The sequence below is a fragment of the Apis cerana genome, linkage group LG5, assembly GCF_029169275.1.
Source record: "Apis cerana isolate GH-2021 linkage group LG5, AcerK_1.0, whole genome shotgun sequence".
In the NCBI taxonomy this organism is placed as follows: Eukaryota; Metazoa; Arthropoda; class Insecta; order Hymenoptera; family Apidae; genus Apis; species Apis cerana.
In genome coordinates this window covers 11204037-11225219 of record NC_083856.1, presented here as the reverse complement: position 1 = coordinate 11225219, position 21183 = coordinate 11204037, and the positions used below count along the sequence as shown (strand labels likewise).

Sequence of the window (21183 nt, the reverse complement as noted above, 5' to 3'; positions counted from 1 at the left end):
CACCCCCCGTCGGAGAGAGAAAAAAGGAAGAGAAAAGGGGAAAAAGGGGGGAGGGAAAAAGAAAAATTTGTTTTCCGCCAGATTTCCGGTGGACGTAGCTAAATTTTAAAAAGCGAAAGAAAAGAACCGCTGACGCGAGAACGTCATTACCCTCGGCCCCGATGTTGATTAAATAACGGGAGTGTAACGAGGCGGCGCGCCGACTGCCTCCAACTGCCTCGTGGGAAAAGGAAAAAAAGAGGAAAAAAAAAAAAATAAACGAAAAAAAAATATATATATATATATATGCAGACACATCCACCGTGCGTCCATTTTTCGGGTTCGAATAAGTTATAAACGGAAGGGATATAAACGGTTTATCGGGGATAGAATTTTCGAAGGGCGGGGGTAAAAGAGAAAAAAAGCGACTTTCCCGACTTTGCACGCGCGTATTATGATATCGGATGAAAATAAATTGAACAGCCGGGCCAGGCGAAGGGGCAGCGTGCGGATTCGGAGGGGGTAAAAGAGTCGGAGGGAGATTTTCGGTAAAAGTAGAGAACGAAGGAAAGAAGAAGCGGAATAAGTCGAAAGGGACTTGGAAGGGAAAGACGAACGATATTTATTTTCCTCGCTGCTGGAAACTCGTACAGATAGCTTCGCTGTCCGTTTAAGAAGGAAGGGAAATTTTATTTGGAATAGAGGCTGGAGAGAGCAGAGGGGATAAAAGAAAGGGGAAGGAAAGGAAGGAATTTTCGCATCGAACGAACGAAAAGGAACAAGGGGATACCCCTGTCTGTGACCGTTACACTGTCCCGCTACGTCGAATCCTTGCCACTCGTAGACGGGCAAACATTTTTCACCCCCCCTTGATTTCCCCCTCCCCTACCAGCCAACCTGTAGAGCGCGTAAAGCGTATCCGGGAAATATTAGCGGACGAAAGGGCGACGAGCGATAACGGAACGAAACAGAGGGAAGCGGAAATTTCTTTGTTGGGGGGGAAGGAGCGTGTGTATCCCGAGATGTGAATTCGAGCGATCGGAGGAGAGGAGGGGGAAAAGGAGAGGAAAATCTGGCGGAGGGAGGAAATAATTTTCATCGTTCGTTTGATACCGAGCCGCGGTGCGGTTGACAAAAGCGGGGTGATAATAACGGCGGGAGAGGACGCGTAGTGGAGAGAACGTTTCTCGCTTCTCTCCCGTTTCACGAAGCTTTCGTGAAAGCTCGGGGACGGATTCCGGCGCAAAGTAGCCGAGGAATATTGCGAGTTAAAAGGGCGGGCGAGCCGCGGACCCCGTCCGTTTACAATCGTAACGTTCTAAAGGGGCAGCCAAGACTGAAATCCTTTGCGAAGCAATTTCACGCGCCGGCTCGTTTTAATATTCGAACCTTCCACAAGTACGTCAACTTTTGCTCCACGAAATATAACCGTCGACGACTCGTCCTCCCCCTTCGACGAGACACTCGAGGTAAACGACGAGGATCGATCGTCCTCCCCTCCTTGTCCTCCTTGTCGCGACACGATCGGTACACACGGGTATCGCGAACCCTGTTTCCTAATAATTCGAAAGAGAGAGAGAGAGAGAAGGGAAAGAAAAAAAGGTGGGAGTTTCGTAAAATTTTAACGATCTCTCCACTCTGCTGCTCCTCCTCCTCCCCCCCTCCCCATTTCTGCCATACTGAAATCGTGCCATTTAACTGTGTGCGGTGACGTTCCTCGTTTCAGGAAAACCATTTCCGGTCCGTAACTGCACGCTCGCGAACCAGACTTACACCAGCGTCGAGGTGAAATGCGTGGCTGGCTACGATGGAGGGCTTCCGCAAAAATTCATCCTGGAGGTGTACCACGGCGACGTGGATTTCCTGTCTAGCAGCCAGCCCCTCTATAACGTTTCGAACGCCGACGAGCCGAGCTTCTCCCTCGCGGGATTGGAGGCGTCCGTCGAGGCGGGGGTGCACGTAGCCGTGTACGCGGTGAATGCCAAAGGTCGAAGTCAACCAGTCATTCTGAGCGAGGTCACCTACAGGGACGCGGAGAAACGCACCGGTAAAAAATATTCCCCTTTTCTCTTCTTCCCTTTTTCCGCCTCGCTTGTTCCCCTTCGTTCGAGCGAACGGATATCCGTTTCTATTTTTGCCACCGTATACGCACAGCGATCTATCGACGAAACATCGAAGGGCGAGAATTGTGAAAAATCACCCAATCGAAAAGATATCGATGGAGATTAATTTCCATTCGCTTCTAACGAGCTGGTGGAGATTTTTGAGGAGAGAGAGAGAGAGGACGCGAAACGAGAAGTGGAGCGTGGTGCGTAAGCTTGATCGAACGGAGAGCGCGTTCGAGGAGAAACGAGGGGTTGACCCTGATCAATATAGTGACCGGCACCGATGTCAAGGAGATTAACAAAGCGTTCGGGGATTCAGCGAGGCAAGGTCGGTGCCTGGTTCCTGCGGGTTCCTGCGCCGCCTTTGAAACGGATGGTAGCTGTTCCCGGGTGGGTGGTGTCAACGACGAGGTTAGTAAGCAAGACGAATCGCCACCCTCGAGACAACACACCACGAGACGTATGCACCACACCCATTACGTGTCCGTGTGTGTGTGTGTGTGTTACCTTAGGCCGTTATAACGCTATATATCGGGATACATCCTATCCTCCAATCCTCGTCGATCGTCCGTAATATTCAATTTTTTCGAAAATCGATTTTCGATTCTCTCCAAATATTTTTTGACGCTTTTTGTTAAAATTCTACAACGTTTCTCTGTAAAGGAAGAGGGGAAAAAATAATAATAATAATAAATAAAAAAATATTGATTTTAATACGGACCGTATGTTTAGAAAGGATTTTCCATTTTTTCCCCTTTTCTCTTTTTTTTCCAAATAGTATTGGTACTCTGGTCGGTTACAAACAAAAACGGAACAACTCGTAAATAACCCTCTATGACGACGCGTTTATTCATTTCCATCGCGCGTATCCGACCCGACGATCGGGGGACAGAAAAGCTGATAGGAAAAAATGGTTGGCAAAACGAAAGAGAGAGAGAGAGAGAGAGGGGGAAGGGAAGAAAAAAGAAAGAAAAGAGGAGAGGGAAATACGCGAAGGGATGAGCGAAAAGCGAAGAGCCCGAAGGAAGGAAGAAAGGAAGGAAAAATGTAAAAAGATTTGTCGTGGATAAGTCGCGGGGCGAGTGGCGGTGGGTGACGTCGTGTGTAACACGCGCGATCGTAAATATCAGGATGGCGTGGAGTTTACAACGAGGTAAAACGGAGGGCACCAAATCAATTGTCAGTAAAGTGATTTACGGTCGCCGCGGCGTCTATCAATTTGCAAGCGGGAGATGCGAGCGAGCGTGGAACGCGCGCTTACCACCACCACCGCCGCCACCACCACCGCGCTACTTACACCACGTACCCTCTTCTTCTCCCCTCTCCCTTCCCTTGTGCTCGCGCTCGTCCAACCGCCACCGACTTCTCGTACATCAACTTCTCGACATTCAAGAACAAACGACCATTACTTACGCTCTCTCCCTCTCTCTCCCTATCTCTCAGACCGCATTTGATTATCTTTCGATTAGGGAGAGAAAGGAGAGACGAATAGAAAGAGAGAGAGAGAGAGGAAGGACGAGACAAGCTCTCGGCTACTTACCATTAAAACTACCCCCTCGTTGGAACTCGATCGGCGAAACGACCGACAACCCAACTCGAAAGTCGATTAGCGCGTAATTAAGACATTAGCTAGAAACTTGCGGCATTTAAATAGCCCGACGACCTTTCTTCTCTTCCCATCCCGATAACGAACGATTTCCCCCGCTTTTCATATTTGACGCCAAGTAATTGGCCAGCCAAGTCCTAAAGCTGAAGAAAAAGAAAAAGAAAAAAGAAAGTTCGATCGAATCCTTCCATCCTGTCCGCTCGATCTCGATCCTCCCCCTCCTTCATCCTTTTCGGGACAACCCTTGCCCCCTCCTTTCTTTCCTCCATGCGTTGGAGGAAAAATTTTTTCCCCATTCGCCACGCGGGGCAACGAGCATCGAATTAAGGAAAGCAATTACGGATAATGGTCCCAACGGCACCCGCTCCCTCCCCTCCCGTGCACAGAAGTCGGAGGGAAGAAAAACGAAAGATAAGAATTGGAGGGAGAGAGAGAAGGAAGAAGAGATACGGATGTACAGGATGGTCATTAAGCGGCTGCGCTTTCTCTCGCTTCGTCTTGCTCGCGTGCTCCCCCCTCCTCCTCCTCCTCCTGTAACCGGTAACCGGTCCGTCCGCTCGTCTTTTTGGACATTAAACCGTTTCGCGTGCGGTAATTTTCCCGGGCTCATTTTTGCCGCTCTTCTTGCTCCGTCGTTAACTTCACTTACCTCTATTTACCCCCCTCCCCAATCCTCCCTCTTCTTTCCATCTCGCTTCGACGAGCCCGCTTAACGATTAACCCACCGTCCCCTCTCCGTCCCTCGACGATCGAATCTTTCCAAGTCTTCCCTTGTCACGAATGAACAATCTCGAAACGAATGGAGCAATAATGGATGGAAGGAAAGGAATTATCATCGTTATATACCCGATATATTCAAGAGATTCGAACGACTCGAGAGAGAGAGAGAGAAAGAGAGAACGGCTTTCACGTGCAAAATACCATAAATATTTCAACCGTGATTATTCCCGACGAATATCTCGTTAACCTACATATTAATATTTAAATTGGCAGAGTGGTAAAGAAAAAAAAAAACTCCACTCGAAATTCGAAAGATAATATTTCCCCGTGAAAGCTGAATCTCTCTTTTCTCTCTCTCTTTCATTCTCATCGATCCCTCTATACACATATATATATATATATATATACACACACACATCCCAGATGCCGAGGAATCAAAGATACCCAGAAAGAAGGAACGAGCGCGTTCGAACAGATCGCGTTCCTGGGTAAACATCTGCGAAATTGGACGCAGCAGAAATTCGTTTTTCCGAAAATTGTGTACGGGGGAGGGGGCGCGAGCGTGTTTCTTGCAGCGAGAAAGCGGCGATTGGTCGCGAGGGGGGGAACCGCGACCGAGAAAATTGAATTTCGCGATCCCGGGGCGAGGGAGGAGGGGAGCGATGGACGGGCGCGACGCGAGGAGGGGAGGGGATGTGGAACGAGCGAGTCGCGTGTCCCCGCGCGAGGCGACGACAGTTCGTTTGCGGCTCGTGCGACCCCCACCACCTCCGATCGCGCGTGTTTACGCAATACGTGTTGTCGTATACGCGGATGATCCGAATAACGTATCCAGATGTAACTCATCGCGCCGTAAAAGCCGATACCACGCCGTTTGCCCGTACGTTAACGTACGTCAATTAAAGGACGATCAAACCGACACGCGTTTCCGTAACACGCATCCGTGTGCGGCTATCGATTAGCTTTTCAACCGGCCGTAACCGTATACACCCGATCTGCTTAAACGGGATGTTTTATCCCGTTCAAACGGCCAATTGGGAACCGCTATCTGTCCAAATTTTCGAATGGTAAACTTCGGGTCATCTTCGAGCCGTCAACGATACATTTTTCCCGATGATTGGATTCGTGGGGAGTTTCCACGTAAACACGGATCTCGAGAGAACGGTTTCGATCGGTCGGAAGGGGTAGAGATGCGTTGAAAGCGGCCTAGAAAGCTCGACGGGCGCATGTGCTGATTGGCGAGTACGTGTCTGAGCCGCAAAATCCAGGTTCCGTTTTCGTGGGTGGTTCCGGTCTCTTAAAACCCGGCTCACGCCACGATCGATCGTCGAAGGCGATTCGCGAAACCCTACCGCGTCAGCGATACAAATTGCCTGTGTTGTCCTTCGCCCGCGATCGCCTCGGGATCGAAGCCTCTGCTCGCTTCGGACCGAGGAGGAGGGGGAGGAAAGAGCCGCTTCAAATTCTATTAAAGCAGACTCCCGTCCCGTCGGGGAGGGAACGATTATTATCGCCGTACGAGTCGCGGCTCTAAGTCCCTAAGAAATATTCTCTCGCGGCTGCGATATATCAAGGGGGGGGAGTACCCTTATTTCGCGGAAAATGGCGGTGGAAATTCCTCAAACGGATTTCACCTACGCGCGTAACGAGTTACGCCGCAAGTATCGTAATTCTCGAGTTTAAATCCCGTCTCTGAATGGTGTCCGAGTATTAAGCGGGTGATTGTACGGCGACCGACACGCTCTTCAAATCTTTACGTCTATCCACCCGTAATACCACCGTGATAACGGTACGTTCGGCCTGGTAAGACCCGTCCCCCTTTGTTCGAAAGGATCCTACGTTACGGACAATTGATCAAAGTTTCGTTGACCTAGGAAAAGGGAAGACGAAGAAGGGATTGCGAGAATAGAAATTAGAAATAATCGGTGGAGGAGGCAAATCGTCCCCAACGTAGTTGGAGAAATTATAGGCGAATCGATCGCTGTCGCATCTCTCACGGAATTCCTCCGCGAAGTCAACCACCTCTCTCTCTCTCTCTCTCGGTTTCACGACTGCGGTTGAAAGGCGTCAGCTGCAACGAATTCTGAATCAGATTACCGCGACCCATGAAATTTCCTCAGCCCTTGGCGTATGCGCGAAACCTTTTCGCATTTCCGCGAGAAAATTACACGCATCCAACACGAACGTGTGATCCCGAGAACGGTTGATCGATGAACGAGACCGAGGAATAAATCGAACATCCTCTCTCTCGATCCTCCCTCTCTCTCTCTCTGCAATCGATGGAGGAAACGTTGTCAAGAAGGGGCGAAGCGTAATTTGAATATATGTATATAAGAGGCGGAGAGACGAGTAGCAACGGTGGAAACTAAGTAACGGCGAGTGTAATTTCGGTGGCCCGCGGGTGTTCGGGTTAAAGCGAAGTCGAGGGTGAAAGAAAGAGAGAGGTCGCATTAGATAAAGGGTTCCATCGACACCGGGTAGCATTCCAACTGGTCCTGCGATAATTGAGATTAGGTTACTTAAGCCTTTCGAGCCTCCAACTATCCAACCGATCGCCTCCTCCCCGATAAACGTTTATTATGAACGAGATTCTCAAGATCGGCGAGTATATCGTCCCTTGCCTTTCCCTATCTCTCTCTCTCTCTCTCTTCCCTTCAGGTTCGAGATTGAGCCGGTAATTGCTCCTCGATCTCACCTATGCACACACGGTTTTCATTGTCGCGTACACGTGTGTACATAGGAGGGCAAACGCGAAGGGAAAGGGCGATGGAAGGAGAGAAGAAGGTGCGGAGAGAGAGGAGAAGAGGCGGTAATCAGCGACGAACTCTCGTTCCGACTGATTGCAATTAAGAGGATAGCAAAGCGCCATCCACGTCGCAACTTGACCGTATTAGAATCTCGAGAATCTTAAGGGTCGATGATTCCACCGAGTGGGTTTATTCCAATTTTTGAAAACGCGAGGGGGAGAAAAGGAACGGTCGCGTGTTGAGCGATGAAGGTTACCGGGGAAAGTAATATCGTGGTGGTTGGAAATCCCCTTAACGGGGTTCGGGGGTGGAATAATTTTCAGAGCTGGACGGACTTTGAGCCGTTGGTAATCCGGGTCGAAAGCGATCGGTCACGGAGGGCGAAAGAGATTCGCGTTCGCGTTTCATTAATTGAAAACGGACCTAAAGGGGACACGTAAGTCGTCTTAGTCTCGGGGAAACCGACGGCGCAACATCGATTCGGGGTTAGCCTTTACGTTGAAATTAATCCAGGTGAGGCAAAGTTGGATCTGGCTCCGGCTAAGCCCGGCTTTTTGGTGACTTAGCCGGGCCGTATGACGTCCCAACCTCTGTCTTACCCCCTCGATATCCCCCCGAATGAAACTTATCCACCGACTTTTACCTCTCCGCCGTCTCTCTCTCTCTCTCCCTCTTCGAATTCCGTACGTTCGATTTATTTCGCAGGATTTTTCGACCCCAGAAGAAAAGTTTCTCGCGATTCTGGACGATTAAGAAGGAATCGGTTAACGATGAATTCCACCATTTCCAGAGAATCAGGAGAGAGAATGTGTTGGGAGAGGGCGCGTTAAGACCGATTAGCGATCTAAACTTCGATGAACTCTTCGAGTTGGGGATGTGCGATTTCCCCTGTTGGCTCTGGTCCCCGTTAGAGATCCTCGTAGAAGGAGCCGGTTTATCTTTAGTACCCCGGCACCAGACGTTTCTTCGCGTGGAACTCGATTAAACTTCCATTGCAACTTTTACGAGACATTGTCGGGGGTTTGGAGGAGGGGCCGGACACGATATACGAACCGCGCTCGTTCCCTCCAGGACAAGAAAGCGCCTCTGCAATCTGCTAAAAAAAAAAGCTAACCGGTAATTGATTAAAAAATTGCGCCGCGGTACGAGAACGGGGGAGGAGGAGAGGAAAGCTGGCAAACTATCCGCGTGATTTAGGTGAATACCGGCCGTCCTGAATACGCGAGATATATATTTCCCCCGCCCCTGTTTGGAACAACACCGCAGCATCCCGGCGCTGCAACTTTAACGAGAAATCCGTCCACGCTTTCGAAGAATATACGGCCGTGACACCGACCGCCTCGGGTAAATCGCCCGAGTAAACGATCAAGCACCACCTGTTCAACGCGAGCCGGCATATCTCGTCACGAGGCTGTAGATTTAGACTCGACGTTAGAACATATAAAAACCATTCGCCTGGGTTTACCCATCCCACGAGGTTCCAAGCGTGGCTCGACACGCTCCTCCCGTATATTATCGCGGATCCGATGCGAGGATAGCTCGCAATAGGCGCGTCAATAAAACGCAGCTCCGCTCCGCAGCGTGACGCGATAACCCGTGTTTCGCAACCTGCTCCTGGCGGCGGCCGATTTACGCCCAGCCAGTGTTCAGAGATTTCGAACAGGTTCCTCCTCCCTCGCGAAATAAACCGAAATGCAAACGTCGTACGTTAACGGCGGAGCGCAACGTACGCTTAGACCTAAATTCGGGATGGCTGATTAAATCCTGGAGTTTATGGACGCGTCCTTGGCGAAATATACCCCCCGGCGCCTATAAGTAGATCGCGCCTGTTCACGCGCATATAAATACGCGCACACCTGTATCGTTGGTTACAGCACGTGTGCGCATTTATGCATATATCGTCCGATTTTCATCTTCGCCTCCCCCTTCTTCGCTCAGATGACTCGCTCGAGAAAGTTTGAAGGGAGGAGGCGCGCCATTCCTTCGCGAGAATTAAGGATTAAAAAAGGGGGGAAAGTGTGGGTGGCGGTGCCACTCGAATCCGTGCAACGGGGCCAACAGCTGGCCCGACTCGAATCCCCGAAAGGATACAGTTTTGTTAATTATCCGACGAAAACAGCGGGCAGCTCCCACGCTCCCTGCCGCTATCAACCCCCCTCCCCGTGGGAAGCAAGAATCGAGCTGCAAGATTTCTCCGTCCGTCTTTTTTTTCTCTCGAATGTTCCCTTATTATTATTAACTATCCTCGAGAAAAGCTGTGCATTTATTCCCCGAATATGTGCAGCGAGCTCCTCCTTGTCGCGAGATAAACGCGGGAGCTCCGTTGACTGATGCACCTTCCAGTCCGACCAGTTCCCTCTAATTTTTTAACGCGCAAACATTTTGAATCGAGTCCAGAGCCAACTGGAATCCGCGCAAAGGCGGTTTGCAGAGGCTGTGCTTCCCTCGGACCTGTGTACGTGCACGGTTTACCGCGGCACTGTTGCCCGTTATACGAGAAAAAAAGGGGAAAAAATGGAGTAAATAACCAGAGAGATCCGTTAGAAAGCAGTTTCTCCCCTTTCATAACTCTGTCACGCGTACGATTAATTTCTCTCGCTCTTCGATCGCGTTTCTTTTCCTCCTTTTTTTTTTTTACCCTCGCCCTCGAATTTACGTTCCACTAAATATTTACGCGTTTGTGTAAGGGTAGCGTGGAAAAAGAGAGAGAGAGAGGAAGAGTTCTTAATTGGAGTAGTTCATTTAATCCGGTAAGTGAGGCGAAGTTTGTTATCCAGGGGGACGGTACCCCGGATAAAACGCTATTTTAATTGAAGTTTTGAATCGGTGACGATAGTTCGATAACTGATGACAATTAACGCCGTAACGAATGGAACGAAATAAAACACGGGCCCTTGTTTACGCTCCCATATCGATGACGTATATTTTTTACCATCGTCCCCGATCGTAAATTTTCCTTCTTTATCCTCCCAGCTCTGAATATATATATATATATATTTATACTCGAATCCCTAAGAAGCTCTCCGTTTAAAATTTCATCCGGAACGAGATATTTTCGAAACGAGTGCGAGAAAAGATCAAGACGAGAATAAAAGAGAGATATTCCGGTTCTGGATTTCATAACGATTATCGCATCACGCGGTTTCACAACCTGTTTATCAGCGTTTATACATCACGATCCAACGAATAAAACGGCGCTGTTATTACAAGGCCCGTTTCCATCGTTTAATTATGGCTGCGATAATTTTAAATAAATTACCGTTGTTCATTTGTCAATCCCCAGTTCCCTCGTAAATTTCATCGGGCGCCGACCCTGAAACGGCGCGCCGGAATTTGTTAATTACGTCGGCCGTTTAAACGTCGCGCCTCCCCATTCTATCCATCCTCGTCGCGTCATCCCGCTAACTACTGCTGCTACTGGGAAATTACTGCCTCTGTTCAAGGACAAGACGCCGGGATCGTGTTATCGCCCTTGATAGGGGTCGTGGTCGGGGCGTTGGTCACCCTGGTGCTCGTCATACTCGTGGTGGTGGTACGCGTGCGTCGGGAACGCGTGTCGAAGCCGCGCCACGAAAAACCGGCGGAGCTGAGCGAGCTACCCCCTCAACAGTACCCGCTGCAGAACCCCCAGCAAACCGTGGAAACGGACCCGGACGTTATTCCCAATAAATTTGGTAAGTTTCTCGATATCTCCATCTGCTTTTATTTCATCCCTCACCTTTTTGTCCGCGGACAATGGGGCTCCTCCGCTTAATTTCGAAATTACAGAAGGATTTCTCTTAGCTTCGCCCTCGACGGACGTAATAAACCCGATCGGGATTAAAAATCTGGGAAGAATCGTTAATTATACTTGCCCTCGATATTGTTACCGAAGACAAAAGGATCTGAAATCTCGGATCTTTTATCCGCAATGTACTCGAGACGCTAAAGATCTCCAAGTCCCTGCTACTCCATTAATTTCACTATCCTTAGCATTTGCCTCCGGCATTGCAAACAACGCGGAAACTCTCTCGGATCTTTACTCCCCTAATTTCGCTTTATCCCCGCCGTTGTCCAGCGTGCGTTACAACAATAAGATCTCGATCTCTATTAATTTCCCTGTCCTTGGCTTTACCCTCGGGCAGAGTACACGTAGCTCGATAGGGGCCAAAAATCTCAAATCTCCGCTCGGTACGGTGCAATAACCTCGATCTCAGGAATTCTCGGATTTTCGTCCTCAACATTGTCCATTATGACCTCGATCCCTTGCGATGTAATACAATAAGATCTCTATTAATCACGCTGCCCTTAGTCTTATCCTCAGCATTGCAGTAGCTCGATGGGAAATAAAAATCTCAAATCTCCACTTATTACGCCTCTCAACGTTGCAGAGTTATACGAAATAGGAATCGCCACCCAGAAAAGAAACGTTGTACGAAAGGCACGATATAAATTCAATCTCAGAAGCTAAAATCTTCGGAGGTACAAGGATTCTCCAGGATCTGAAATCCCTGCTCCATTAATTTCACTGTCGTTAGCATCTGTCTCGAAAGCATCGCAAACAACATAGAACCGACTCTCCCGGATCCCTTTCCCCCTAATTTCGCGTCATCCTCGTTGGATCAAAACGGGGATCGATTCCGAAAAAGGGAAAAAAAGGAAGCTTGGCTTCCTCCTGGAAGCAGGTTTCGATGAGGAAAGCGGGGACGGTTTCGGGATCGGGGTCGTGCGAAACGATCGATCGCCGGTCTGGATTTCGGTGGAATAATAGGCAGGAAACGTTCTCGCAACGCGCAGTTAATCTAATTGCGCTGGTTACGAGCACAGCCGCGATTTGTAATAGCGGCGTGTATATAGATTTTATTCAATTACCGCGGCTTACACGGGTGGCGGGCCGTGGCGCCGGCGGTATTTCATCCCAACAAAAGAGATCGAGCCAACGCGCCAGATATTTTCCGAAAAACATTTTCCATTCGCGAGCGGACTCGCGATCGATTCGTTCGATTATGCGGGGCAGGCAGCCGCTCTTTTTAGATACGCGCGGCACCTCGCCGCTAAATTCCATTTTCCATCCCCCTTCTTCCCCCTCCTGACAAAAGAAACGAGAAGAAACGCAGAAACTTCGCAATTTTCTCCATATCGAGCCTGTATATATATACATATGAAAATGCAACATCGCTCATTATCGAGAGAAAAAAAGAAAGAGCGAAGCTCGCCGAGCGTAAAATCATTTCCAATCCCGTCGAGTGTGTTCGAACCGGTGTTGCGATGCTGTCTCGAAAAGGTGAGGGAAGGGAAAAGAAGGAAAACCGCAGGGCTAATTGTCGGTGCGGCGAGGTGGCTCGTTCCGCTTCGTAACGTTTCGAGCGAGTCCCGAAAGAATTGTTCCCCTTCGGTCCGATGTTTCAGAGGGCAGCCTGGCGGAAGTGAGCCCGCCGAGTTATCCAGGTGGATATCCCCCGGGACACTGGGTCACGCCCGGGCCTACGCCAAGCATAGAGGAGCTCTGCCACAAATTCACGGGCAGACCGACGGAGCTGAGGTTACCATCGAGGAGCACGCTGGCGAGTTTACAGAGCATGCCCATGACGGGAGGAGCGGTGATGGGCGGCGGTGGACAGGGTGGCGTCGTCCCTCTAGGAGGTGGCCAAGGTGTCGTCGTTGCGGGCGAGTGTCTGGACGGAGAGGCGATCAAAAGGCGATTGATGGCGAACAGGCTGCCGGAGAGCTGCGTCTAGGACTTTCCTAGTCGAAAACGCGGGTGCTCGTTCGTCGCCGGACACTGGAAAGGCTGGAGTGCGTAAGGACGATCCAAGCGAAAAACTTTCCAGCACGACGGTATCCGCCGAAATTCTTTTCCCGATACTCGGCCAAAATTTCCTCCTCTCTCTCCCCTTCTTTCCTTCCCGTCTGGAGAACAGGGGAAAGGGAAAGAAAAAGGAAGAAGAAGGAGAAGAAAGATGAAGTTGGAAAACTTGCCGCTGAAGATGTTCCGAAGCAGTGGTCTTTCCGCGCTATTCTCGCGCGCGTCTTTCACCTCCAAGCAACGGGACCAGCCATCCGATTCCTGTATAATTGGCGATCCTCGAACGAAATGCGGCTCCCAACGAGAATCTTCTTCTTTCTCCCTTTTTTTCGATTACACGAAACGAATGAATTCGCAGTGTCCGATCGAATCCTCCGCCGAGAGAGAGGCTCGGCGAGAAAAGATAAAGGTTGATTCCGTGCCAGCCTGTTCCGATCCTTGGCCGGCGGAATGAAGATGGATCGAGGAACGGGGCGAGAATGCGCGGGAGGAGGAAGAGGAAAGGAGAGGAGATAACGCGACTGTGGGGGGAGGAGAAGGAAGAGCGAGGTTGATCGAGGCTGATCGATCAGTCTCGGTTCCGACAACGGGAAAACGTACGTTCGCGGAGTGGTAGTTTGTTACGAAACGCGATTTTATACGTCGTCATCGACTTTTTCTTTTTCCATTGTTTTCACCTCTTTTCCCAAATTCGCTCGCGCGATTCAAAGTTGCGTCGCGACCAACCACAGACTCGTCCTATCTTTCTCACTCGACGAGCGGAATCGACAATAAACGTGAAGCCGAGCATCGCGATTGCGTCGAGTCGAAGTTCGGGCGAACGGTCGGTAAGTCAGTTTTTCATCGCGTCGAAAAATTTCCAGAAAAGAAGCAATTGTCAAATGCTGACCGTTCTGCTAATTTCGATTCCTTTTTCCTTTTTGCGGGAGGCGAAATAAGCGCAGCGCAGGAAGAGGCGCTTTGCATACGTACACACGGATGAAAAATTGAATTTGCAAGGTCGGGCTTCCATTCGTGGCGCTTAGGCGACGGAGTCATGAGGCTTGACGGGTTGGAAGCTAGAAGTAAAAAGTGACAAAGTATATTCCTAAGAGGACGAAGCGACGCGAAACTTTGTCCGAAACTCTCGCTCGAGCTTTGAACGAATGTGAATCGAGAGATGGAAAGTGAGCGGAAAGCGGAATATAAATGTCAAGTTATCGCGTCGCGATTTCTAACTCGTCCAGCGTTTGCGCTCGCTTCTCCTTTTCCTTTCGGTGCGCTGATTAAGGGGAGGGAGAGAGACGGAGTAAGGAGAGAAGCGAGAGAAAGAAAAAGAGAAAAGGTAACCAAAAACTCGTTAGTTAATGTCGTATCGTTGTACATAATCGCATGTATCGTTGAAGAGTCTCCCCTTGTGCGGAGGGGAGGTGACGCAAGAATGTCGTAATTTCGATGTTCGTTTCGATGCCATCGTTCACGGGATTCATCGATCTTCTCGTTCGAGTGACGGTCGTCGACGGCTCGTTATTTTCCTCCTAAAAACCGATCTCTGTTAATTAAGAATTCGCGCGGCACGGCGACGAAATAGATGGCGATTCGGGAGAAATTTTCTATGGAAAAGTATCCTCGAAGGGTATCTCGTGGCACGTCGATCGTCGATGTGAAATTTAATATTTTGAAAAAACGAGCCGATCGACGGGATCACGCCTTTTTCACGTCCATGAACATTAGCCTAAATGTAAAAGGGAAAACGTCCGTAATCCGGGAGATCGAATTTTTTCCCCAGCGTGATAAGAAGCCGAGAATCAACGTCGATCGTATCGCGTAATGCTCGACAACGTTTCGTTTCCCCTCGAAGAGGGAGAAGAGGAGGAGACGAGACGGGATTCGAGTTTTCTTTTGCGGACCTCTCTTCTTTTTCTATATATATATATATATATACATATACATACATATATATATATAAACTCTCCTTTTTTATAACAAATATTTCGACAAATATTTCGACGATGATCGAATTCTTGGCTAACGAAGGAAAAGAAGAAGAAGAAGAAGAAGAAGAACGCCGCCTGTCGTACGAGAAAGGGATACGATACGAAAGACTAACGAATACGTGTACATAATCGGCAAGATGAAGAGGCGAGGGTTAAAATGTAAATCGAATTGTATTTTAAGTTCACTGTATAGGGGGAGGGGGTGATTTCATATCAGAACTCCGTATCGTCTATTAAACTCGTATGTATATACTACATAAAGTTTCGATCTGAATAAACTGTTTAACTGTCCGAACTGAATCGAGCTTTGAATCTCCCTTACCCCCCGAGGGCTGGCCAAATCCCCTCTCCCCCCTTCTCCATGATATTTCTTCCATGATATCGATTGCGCGCTTGAATCGAGGGAAACAAGTTTCGAAACGTTCCGCGTCGGGGACGTCAAAGGTTGGAGCAGCGGGTAGATTAAACCGAAAAGATAAGGAGAGGATCGATAAGGAGAATGTTGTTGCGCGAAATTAATCGGTCCGTTGCCGGTATACCCGTTAGTGTCTTTGGACTTTAGAAGGAGGGTGTGGAATCGAGAGGCACGTTGAACGATCTTTCTAGAGGGTGGGATTTCTCTCCATTCCAAAAAAGCGAATAAATTCAAATGATTCGGAATGATCGGTTCAAAGCGAATCCGAAATTTATATTAAAAGCTCGGAAGAAGGGGTACGAAAGCGAGAGGGAATCGAAAGAGAAATTCGAAGAGTCGATAAGATGGAATTTAACGACTCGCTCGATCCTTTTTTCGTTTTAAGAAAAGTAGAGGGATTACTTTTCACCTTGAGAGTGTAAAATTCGGTCCTTGTAGCGAGTATAAATTCGCAGTACATGTACGCATATATATATATATATATATATGTAATAATGTAGAGAGAAAAGAAAAGCTTGAAATTTTGCTCGAGCATGCAACTGTTTCGCGAGAAATCCCCGGTGCACCCTCTGTCTCGAAAAAGAGAAAAAGAAAAAATGGAAGCAGCCTGTGAACGGAATTTTAATCTCTTCGTATCGCGTTATCGCGCGGTATACGTGCATTTCCACGTAACTTGCTCAACATCCGCGAGAAGAAACGTCCGAGGAACGATCCTTATCGACGAAACTAACAACGGCGGGACGATCCGATCGTCTCTCGAGGCAAGTACGTCGTCCTTGCCTTTGCCGTCTATCTTATTATCTCTATCTTATAAACAACGAGCGGAGAGTTATTTTAGAAATTTATTCGTGCATTAGGATTTTTTTTTTTTTTCTTAAAAAAAAAAAAGTTACAAGACGAGTGCAAACGATAGGACGCACAGGATTTGTGTTTATGTGTGATGAGAGCAACAACGCGTCAAGCATTTTCCTTGGTATCCTCTGTCGCGTCTTCCTCCTCCTCCTCGGATTTGTCCGTTTCCGGAACCATGAGTCTTTGAAGCTGGTTCCTCAGTGCGGTCGACGCGTTCAAGATACAATTCATCACGGTGAACACGGCCTGATTGTACTTCTTTATCAACTTGTATTTGATCTGATTGAAGCGAGGCAACTCGATCTGGAGAAATATATGATAATTTTTATATCGCTCGAGGGGGGAAGGGAGCAAAGGGTGTCCCAAAATTCACGCAAGATTTGACTCTGTGCGCAAAAGCTAAGGAGAAAAAAAAAGACGACGGGGCTCGTTTTCGTCTCGATGGATCTCGGTTAATCGACGAAATTGAAAAACAAACGTTTAAGGATTTTGGGTTGCGAGATGTGGATGCGATTCAACTCCGTTTTTTCTTTCTTAAAGGTTTATGCCGACGGCCGAGTCGACGAAAAATTTTTACAATTTTCAACCTGCGTTTTCTGTCAAAAAATTACTTGTTCCCCGAATCTTGGTTCACCGAGTTTAGGTTATTGGCTCAGAAAAGAAATCATAGGTGGAATTACATCCTCTCTCTCTGTTCTGCAGTAATCCTCGAAGTCGTTGGAAGGCGAGATCGTAGCCATTATCCTTCGATACAGGTCCTCGACTTCGGCGCTGCTCCCCCACAAACCCTCGGAACGCGTCCAATAAACGAGGCCAGCCGCGATGCTGCTCTTCAGAAAGAAGAGGAGAATGGTGCAGAACCTTTGCCCGAACGTCCTTCTCTTCTTGGGCTGGCAATCGCACACCTACGCAAACGTACGAAACACGGGTTTACCACTGGTTTCGCGTCGTATCCCCTCCCTTCCCTCTCGCGAGGACAGAGTTTGCGTACGTGACTCGGAAGAATATCAATATTTGACGATTTTTAAGAACAAACCCCCGCTACGTTTATATTTACATTCGGAATCGAGAGACGGACGGATACCTGGAGGATTCCCCGCGTTTCCCGACACGCTACGAATTCCAAAAATTCGAAGAAACATATATACATATACATATACATATGTAGGGATTTCGAGCTAAACACAAGGCAGCGACCACTGTTCGAGGGAAGAAGGAAGGAAATAAGCTCGTGTAAAAGGAGGATTCGTCGCGTTTACGAAACCCTCGAGAATACCCGGCTCACCCGGCTTCGACGAGTACGCTCTCTACAGTTAAACGCGACTATGCGCCCTCGACTCACGTCACGGCTCGTCACGTAAGTACTCCCCCCTTGGATACTCGTCCTCTGCCATGGCTGTGTGTACATGCGCGTCGAGCCGAACTCGTCTATCCTAATTTCGACAGGTAAACGTAACGACTCGATCGAGTAACCGATACAGGATAACGAGGATAACGCTCTCGTTAACGAGGTTCGGGGGAGGAGGTGAAAATTTTAAGTTGAGTTTTGAGCGGATAATTATTCCAAGATCAATCTTTTCGTATACAATCTCGAGGATTATTCGTCGTGAAATTTTATTCAAGTCGTTCTCGCGGTCACCTTGGGCGGGCAAGTTCTTTGCATATCCTTCCTCGTGCAGATTCTAATGGCCACCGGTTTGGGCGTCCAGTAAGACGAGGCTGGGCCGGTCATCGTCGGACAGGGCTGCATCGCGTCCGCTGAAACGAGCTTCTGAATCCTCTTCGGTCTTATGCATGTTTCCGGATTGGACAAGTTGATCGTCTGCGCGACACACTTCGTCCCTCTCTTCATTATTCCTCTCTCAATTCTCGATCCAAGATATTTCCTGTTCCTTCCGATACTTCATCGGGATGAAATATCAGGCCGACGAAAATATTGGAATTCGAAAGGGGATTCTTTTTTCTTTGTGTATATGTGTGTGTATGTGTATGTATATATATGTGTGTGTGTACGTGTGTGTATATATATATGTATGTATATAAATATTTATATAAAGTTGGCGGCCCGCGTAATATAATTAAACGGGGAGAAACTCTTTAAAAGCTCGGACGACTCGGTTAACACGATCTCTGTATCTGTACGATTTTTCCTTTTTGTCGAACGTTGAACGAGTTATCTACGAATTTTTTTCGAAATTTTTCACGCGCGTTCACTTTGCATCATCGACATAACCTCGAAACATTACGACGTTACGAATTTATTCAGGAGAGTTTGACCGGTAACAGGGGCAGTGTCGCGTCCTCTTTGTACACCATCGAAGAATTTTCTTTGGCTAGTCACCGAAAGTGGTTAGAAACTCTTGAACGTGGATGGCTTTTCTCTTTAGTACATGTCGCACGAATTTTGACCAACGTACAAACAGAAACTTCATGGTCGTTCCCATCCCCCAACATTCACTCTCGATTGCCTCCAACGATTACCTCCAACTTCGCGGGGCTGCGGATTTTCACGCGAAGGGGGAAACGAGGTTTCGGCCCGAGCGAAGGAAGGGAAAGATAGAGGAGGGAGATAAAATTCCACATCTTTCGTCGGCGAGAGGGAAATCCTCGATCCTCGCGCGAAGTTCGACTCTTTGCTCGGTTACGAAAGAAAGGAGGCGTCGGGAGAATGCGAGGGGGAAGGAAAAGGTAAAGGGCGAGAGGCGTTGCCAGCGAAAGAGACAGCAACGATTCCTTATTCATCCAACGCCGTTGGAAAAACTCGTGAAAAATTTGCATCCGACACGCTCGTACGTCCTTCATGTTTATGCACCTATGCGCGCCCATCCCTCTATCCCTGCAGTCGACGCTCTTTTTCACCGTGGAGGCGGAGGATCCGTCCTTCCTTTCAATTTTTATCGCCTTTTATCGGCTTTTCGATCCGCGCCTCTCGATCCTCGCTCCTCTCTCCTCGTTCGAGACAAAACGACGCAAAAATGATATAACGCCTCGAAAATATCGGCGTCGATGCGCTTATTAACAGGCCACCGTCACACTGCAAATGTGGGATTGTTGTGGACGACGGAAGGAGGAGGGGGAAGAGAAAGGAAAGCAGGGGGATGGGAAGGTCGATCGCGATGGCGAGCTATCTTGCCCCGCCAGGGTAAATGCATTCGTTTTCCGATCGATAAGGAAATAAATCAAACGTTAATAAATCAACTTTAACATTCCGAGCATCCCCGTTATGCTCGCTCGATAAAAAAGAAATCGAGAGACGGGATCGTGTCAAATACCCCGAATGGAACCCGAAGATAGAATGAAATTGCCGATTGATCAAATTTGCTCGATAAGCGCGAGCTTTTTTTCGTTTCTATTCCCTTCCCCTTGATTCCACGTGGTTGACGTAGCGCGGTTTCCCTACTCCTACTTCTTTTTGTCCGTCCATCGCGAAACTACAACGGGATGAATGTAAATTTCAAAGAGAAAAAACGGTGGATACGAACGAAAAGGGGGAAAAAAATGTTTGGACGGGGGAGGAGAACTTCTTAACGCCGGCCGGCGGAGAGGAGAAATTCAGAGTGGAGTGGTCGGTCCGGGGTAAAATTTTGCAGGTTGAAAAGAAACATCGAGGAGGAAACGGCTGGTTCCCCGGCAAAAAGGTGACGGTTACGGGGAGGGGGGAGCGCGGCACGGATCCTCGTTAAAGAAAAGTTGAAGATAGACTCGGTGGGAAGGGTAGTCGGCGAGAGGGAAGAAAGAGAGGTGGAAAAGCGGGAAACGAAACGCAAAAAACGGGAGGGGGCGAGTTTCGAGGCTCCTCGAGACCCTGTGGTAATTAGGTTGAAAAGGGAGCTAAAAATCGAGCCATAACTCGGGGAATAATTAATTTATAATTAAGAGGCGTAATTGAAGAAATTCCTCCTCGCGAATCGTGAAACTAAGGGAAGAAATATATATCTCTTCCTCTTTCTTTTCGCCGCTTCGTTCGCGAAGATCGGTTTCCTCCGCCGATAGAGCAAACGTTTACCCTCCCTGATCATATTCGTTGAGTTTCTCGGTGAAAAAGGGGGACAAGAATTCTCGAATTCTCCAATTTCTCGAACGGAGATACGATCGAAACGATCTCCGCTTCCCTCGGCCGGATATTTCACCTGGCTGAAATCTCGGCGACTGAAAAAAACAGAGAAAGAGCATCGACGGAGGGAGACGATCGAGGATCGATTCGGAGGATCGATCGATGGTACGGGTGGACATTAGGAGAAAGCGCGAGCGAGAGAGAGAGAGAGGAAGGAAGGGAGGAAGGAAGGAAGGAAGGAAGGAAGGAAGCACGAAGGAAAAGGGACCTCAGGAAACTAATTTTCGCGATATTAGTCTTACGAAATTGGTTATTGATGTTCCATTCGTCCGCCGATAATGGCGGACGGAAGCGATTCCCCGGTGAAAGGTCGTAAGTCCAGGAAGGTCGAGGATCCCCGGGTCGCGCCATCCTTCCCCATCCTTCTTCAAGGAATTGCTTCCTTAACGGGCGTTAAATCGACTTTCCCGACCGATCTTTCTTGCCTTTGCGATTGACAAATATTTCGTGGTCCATCCCCCGCCCCTCTTCTCCTCCCCTTTCCCTCAGAGTTCACCCTTTTTGCCCGGAATCTCGCTCCGAGCTACCGTGCGCTACCTCTCGGTCCGCTTCCACCTGGACGCACGTCCCCTCGTCCCTTGGCCTTCTGGCGTTCCGCCAACAATCCGACTACCACCATAGCTCTCTGGCCAACAATGCCCGAGGAAAGGAGAGGCGAGGAATCGATAGATTCGGGCCAAAGACTGTCCACGACGAAACAACATTTTCGTCCTCCTCCAGCGTTTGCGGAGATTATCTTCGGTTTCGGTTCGAATTCCTTTCACGATTACGAGGGGATGGGAGGGGGAGGCCCCCCTCTCTCCTCCTAACAAAGATCCGACAAGAAGGAATTCCTTTGTGCGAGGATAAATCTTACGAGTGCGCGGAGAACGATTTACAGGCAT

At 48.7% G+C, this 21183-nt stretch overlaps 2 protein-coding genes across 10 annotated transcripts in view; one reads left to right on the top strand and one right to left on the bottom strand.

The window, feature by feature from the left end:
* Nucleotides 1-15213, top strand: part of LOC107997785 (nephrin) — a 153360-nt gene extending 138147 nt beyond the window's left edge. For 7 of the 8 annotated variants that reach the window (XM_062075261.1, XM_062075265.1, XM_062075259.1 and 4 more), the window contains 3 exons: nt 1706-2026; nt 10601-10831; nt 12546-15213. In XM_062075261.1, coding sequence (XP_061931245.1) covers nt 1706-2026; nt 10601-10831; nt 12546-12874 — 881 coding nt within the window. In that variant the 3' untranslated portion in view covers nt 12875-15213. The remainder of the gene's footprint in view (nt 1-1705; nt 2027-10600; nt 10832-12545) is intronic. The other variant, XM_062075264.1, reaches the window with a different exon arrangement.
* A 949-nt stretch (nt 15214-16162) lies between these two features.
* On the bottom strand, nt 16163-18037 carry LOC107997810 (uncharacterized). 2 transcript variants are annotated; one of them, XM_017056659.3, is made up of 3 exons: nt 17825-18037; nt 16866-17090; nt 16163-16488 (listed from the first exon to the last, which is right to left on the bottom strand). In XM_017056659.3, exons 1-3 carry the CDS (start codon nt 18035-18037, stop codon nt 16291-16293), a joined length of 636 nt encoding a protein of 211 aa, XP_016912148.1. In that variant the 3' UTR covers nt 16163-16290. The 2 variants fall into 2 exon arrangements, with proteins under 2 accessions (XP_016912148.1, XP_061931287.1); XM_062075303.1 differs by lacking the exon at nt 17825-18037 and adding an exon at nt 17243-17512.
* Nucleotides 18038-21183: the final 3146 nt, after the last annotated feature.

Excerpts from the sequence above, each read along its gene's own strand:
- LOC107997810 (XM_017056659.3), bottom strand. The coding sequence starts at position 18,037 with ATGAAGAGAGGGACGAAGTGTGTCGCGCAGACGATCAACTTGTCCAAT. Across the intron at positions 17,091-17,824 it reads AAAGAACTTGCCCGCCCAAG|GTGTGCGATTGCCAGCCCAA; the intron begins GTGACCGCGAGA and ends ACGTTTGCGTAG. Across the intron at positions 16,489-16,865 it reads GCAGAACAGAGAGAGAGGAT|ATCGAGTTGCCTCGCTTCAA; the intron begins GTAATTCCACCT and ends ATATTTCTCCAG.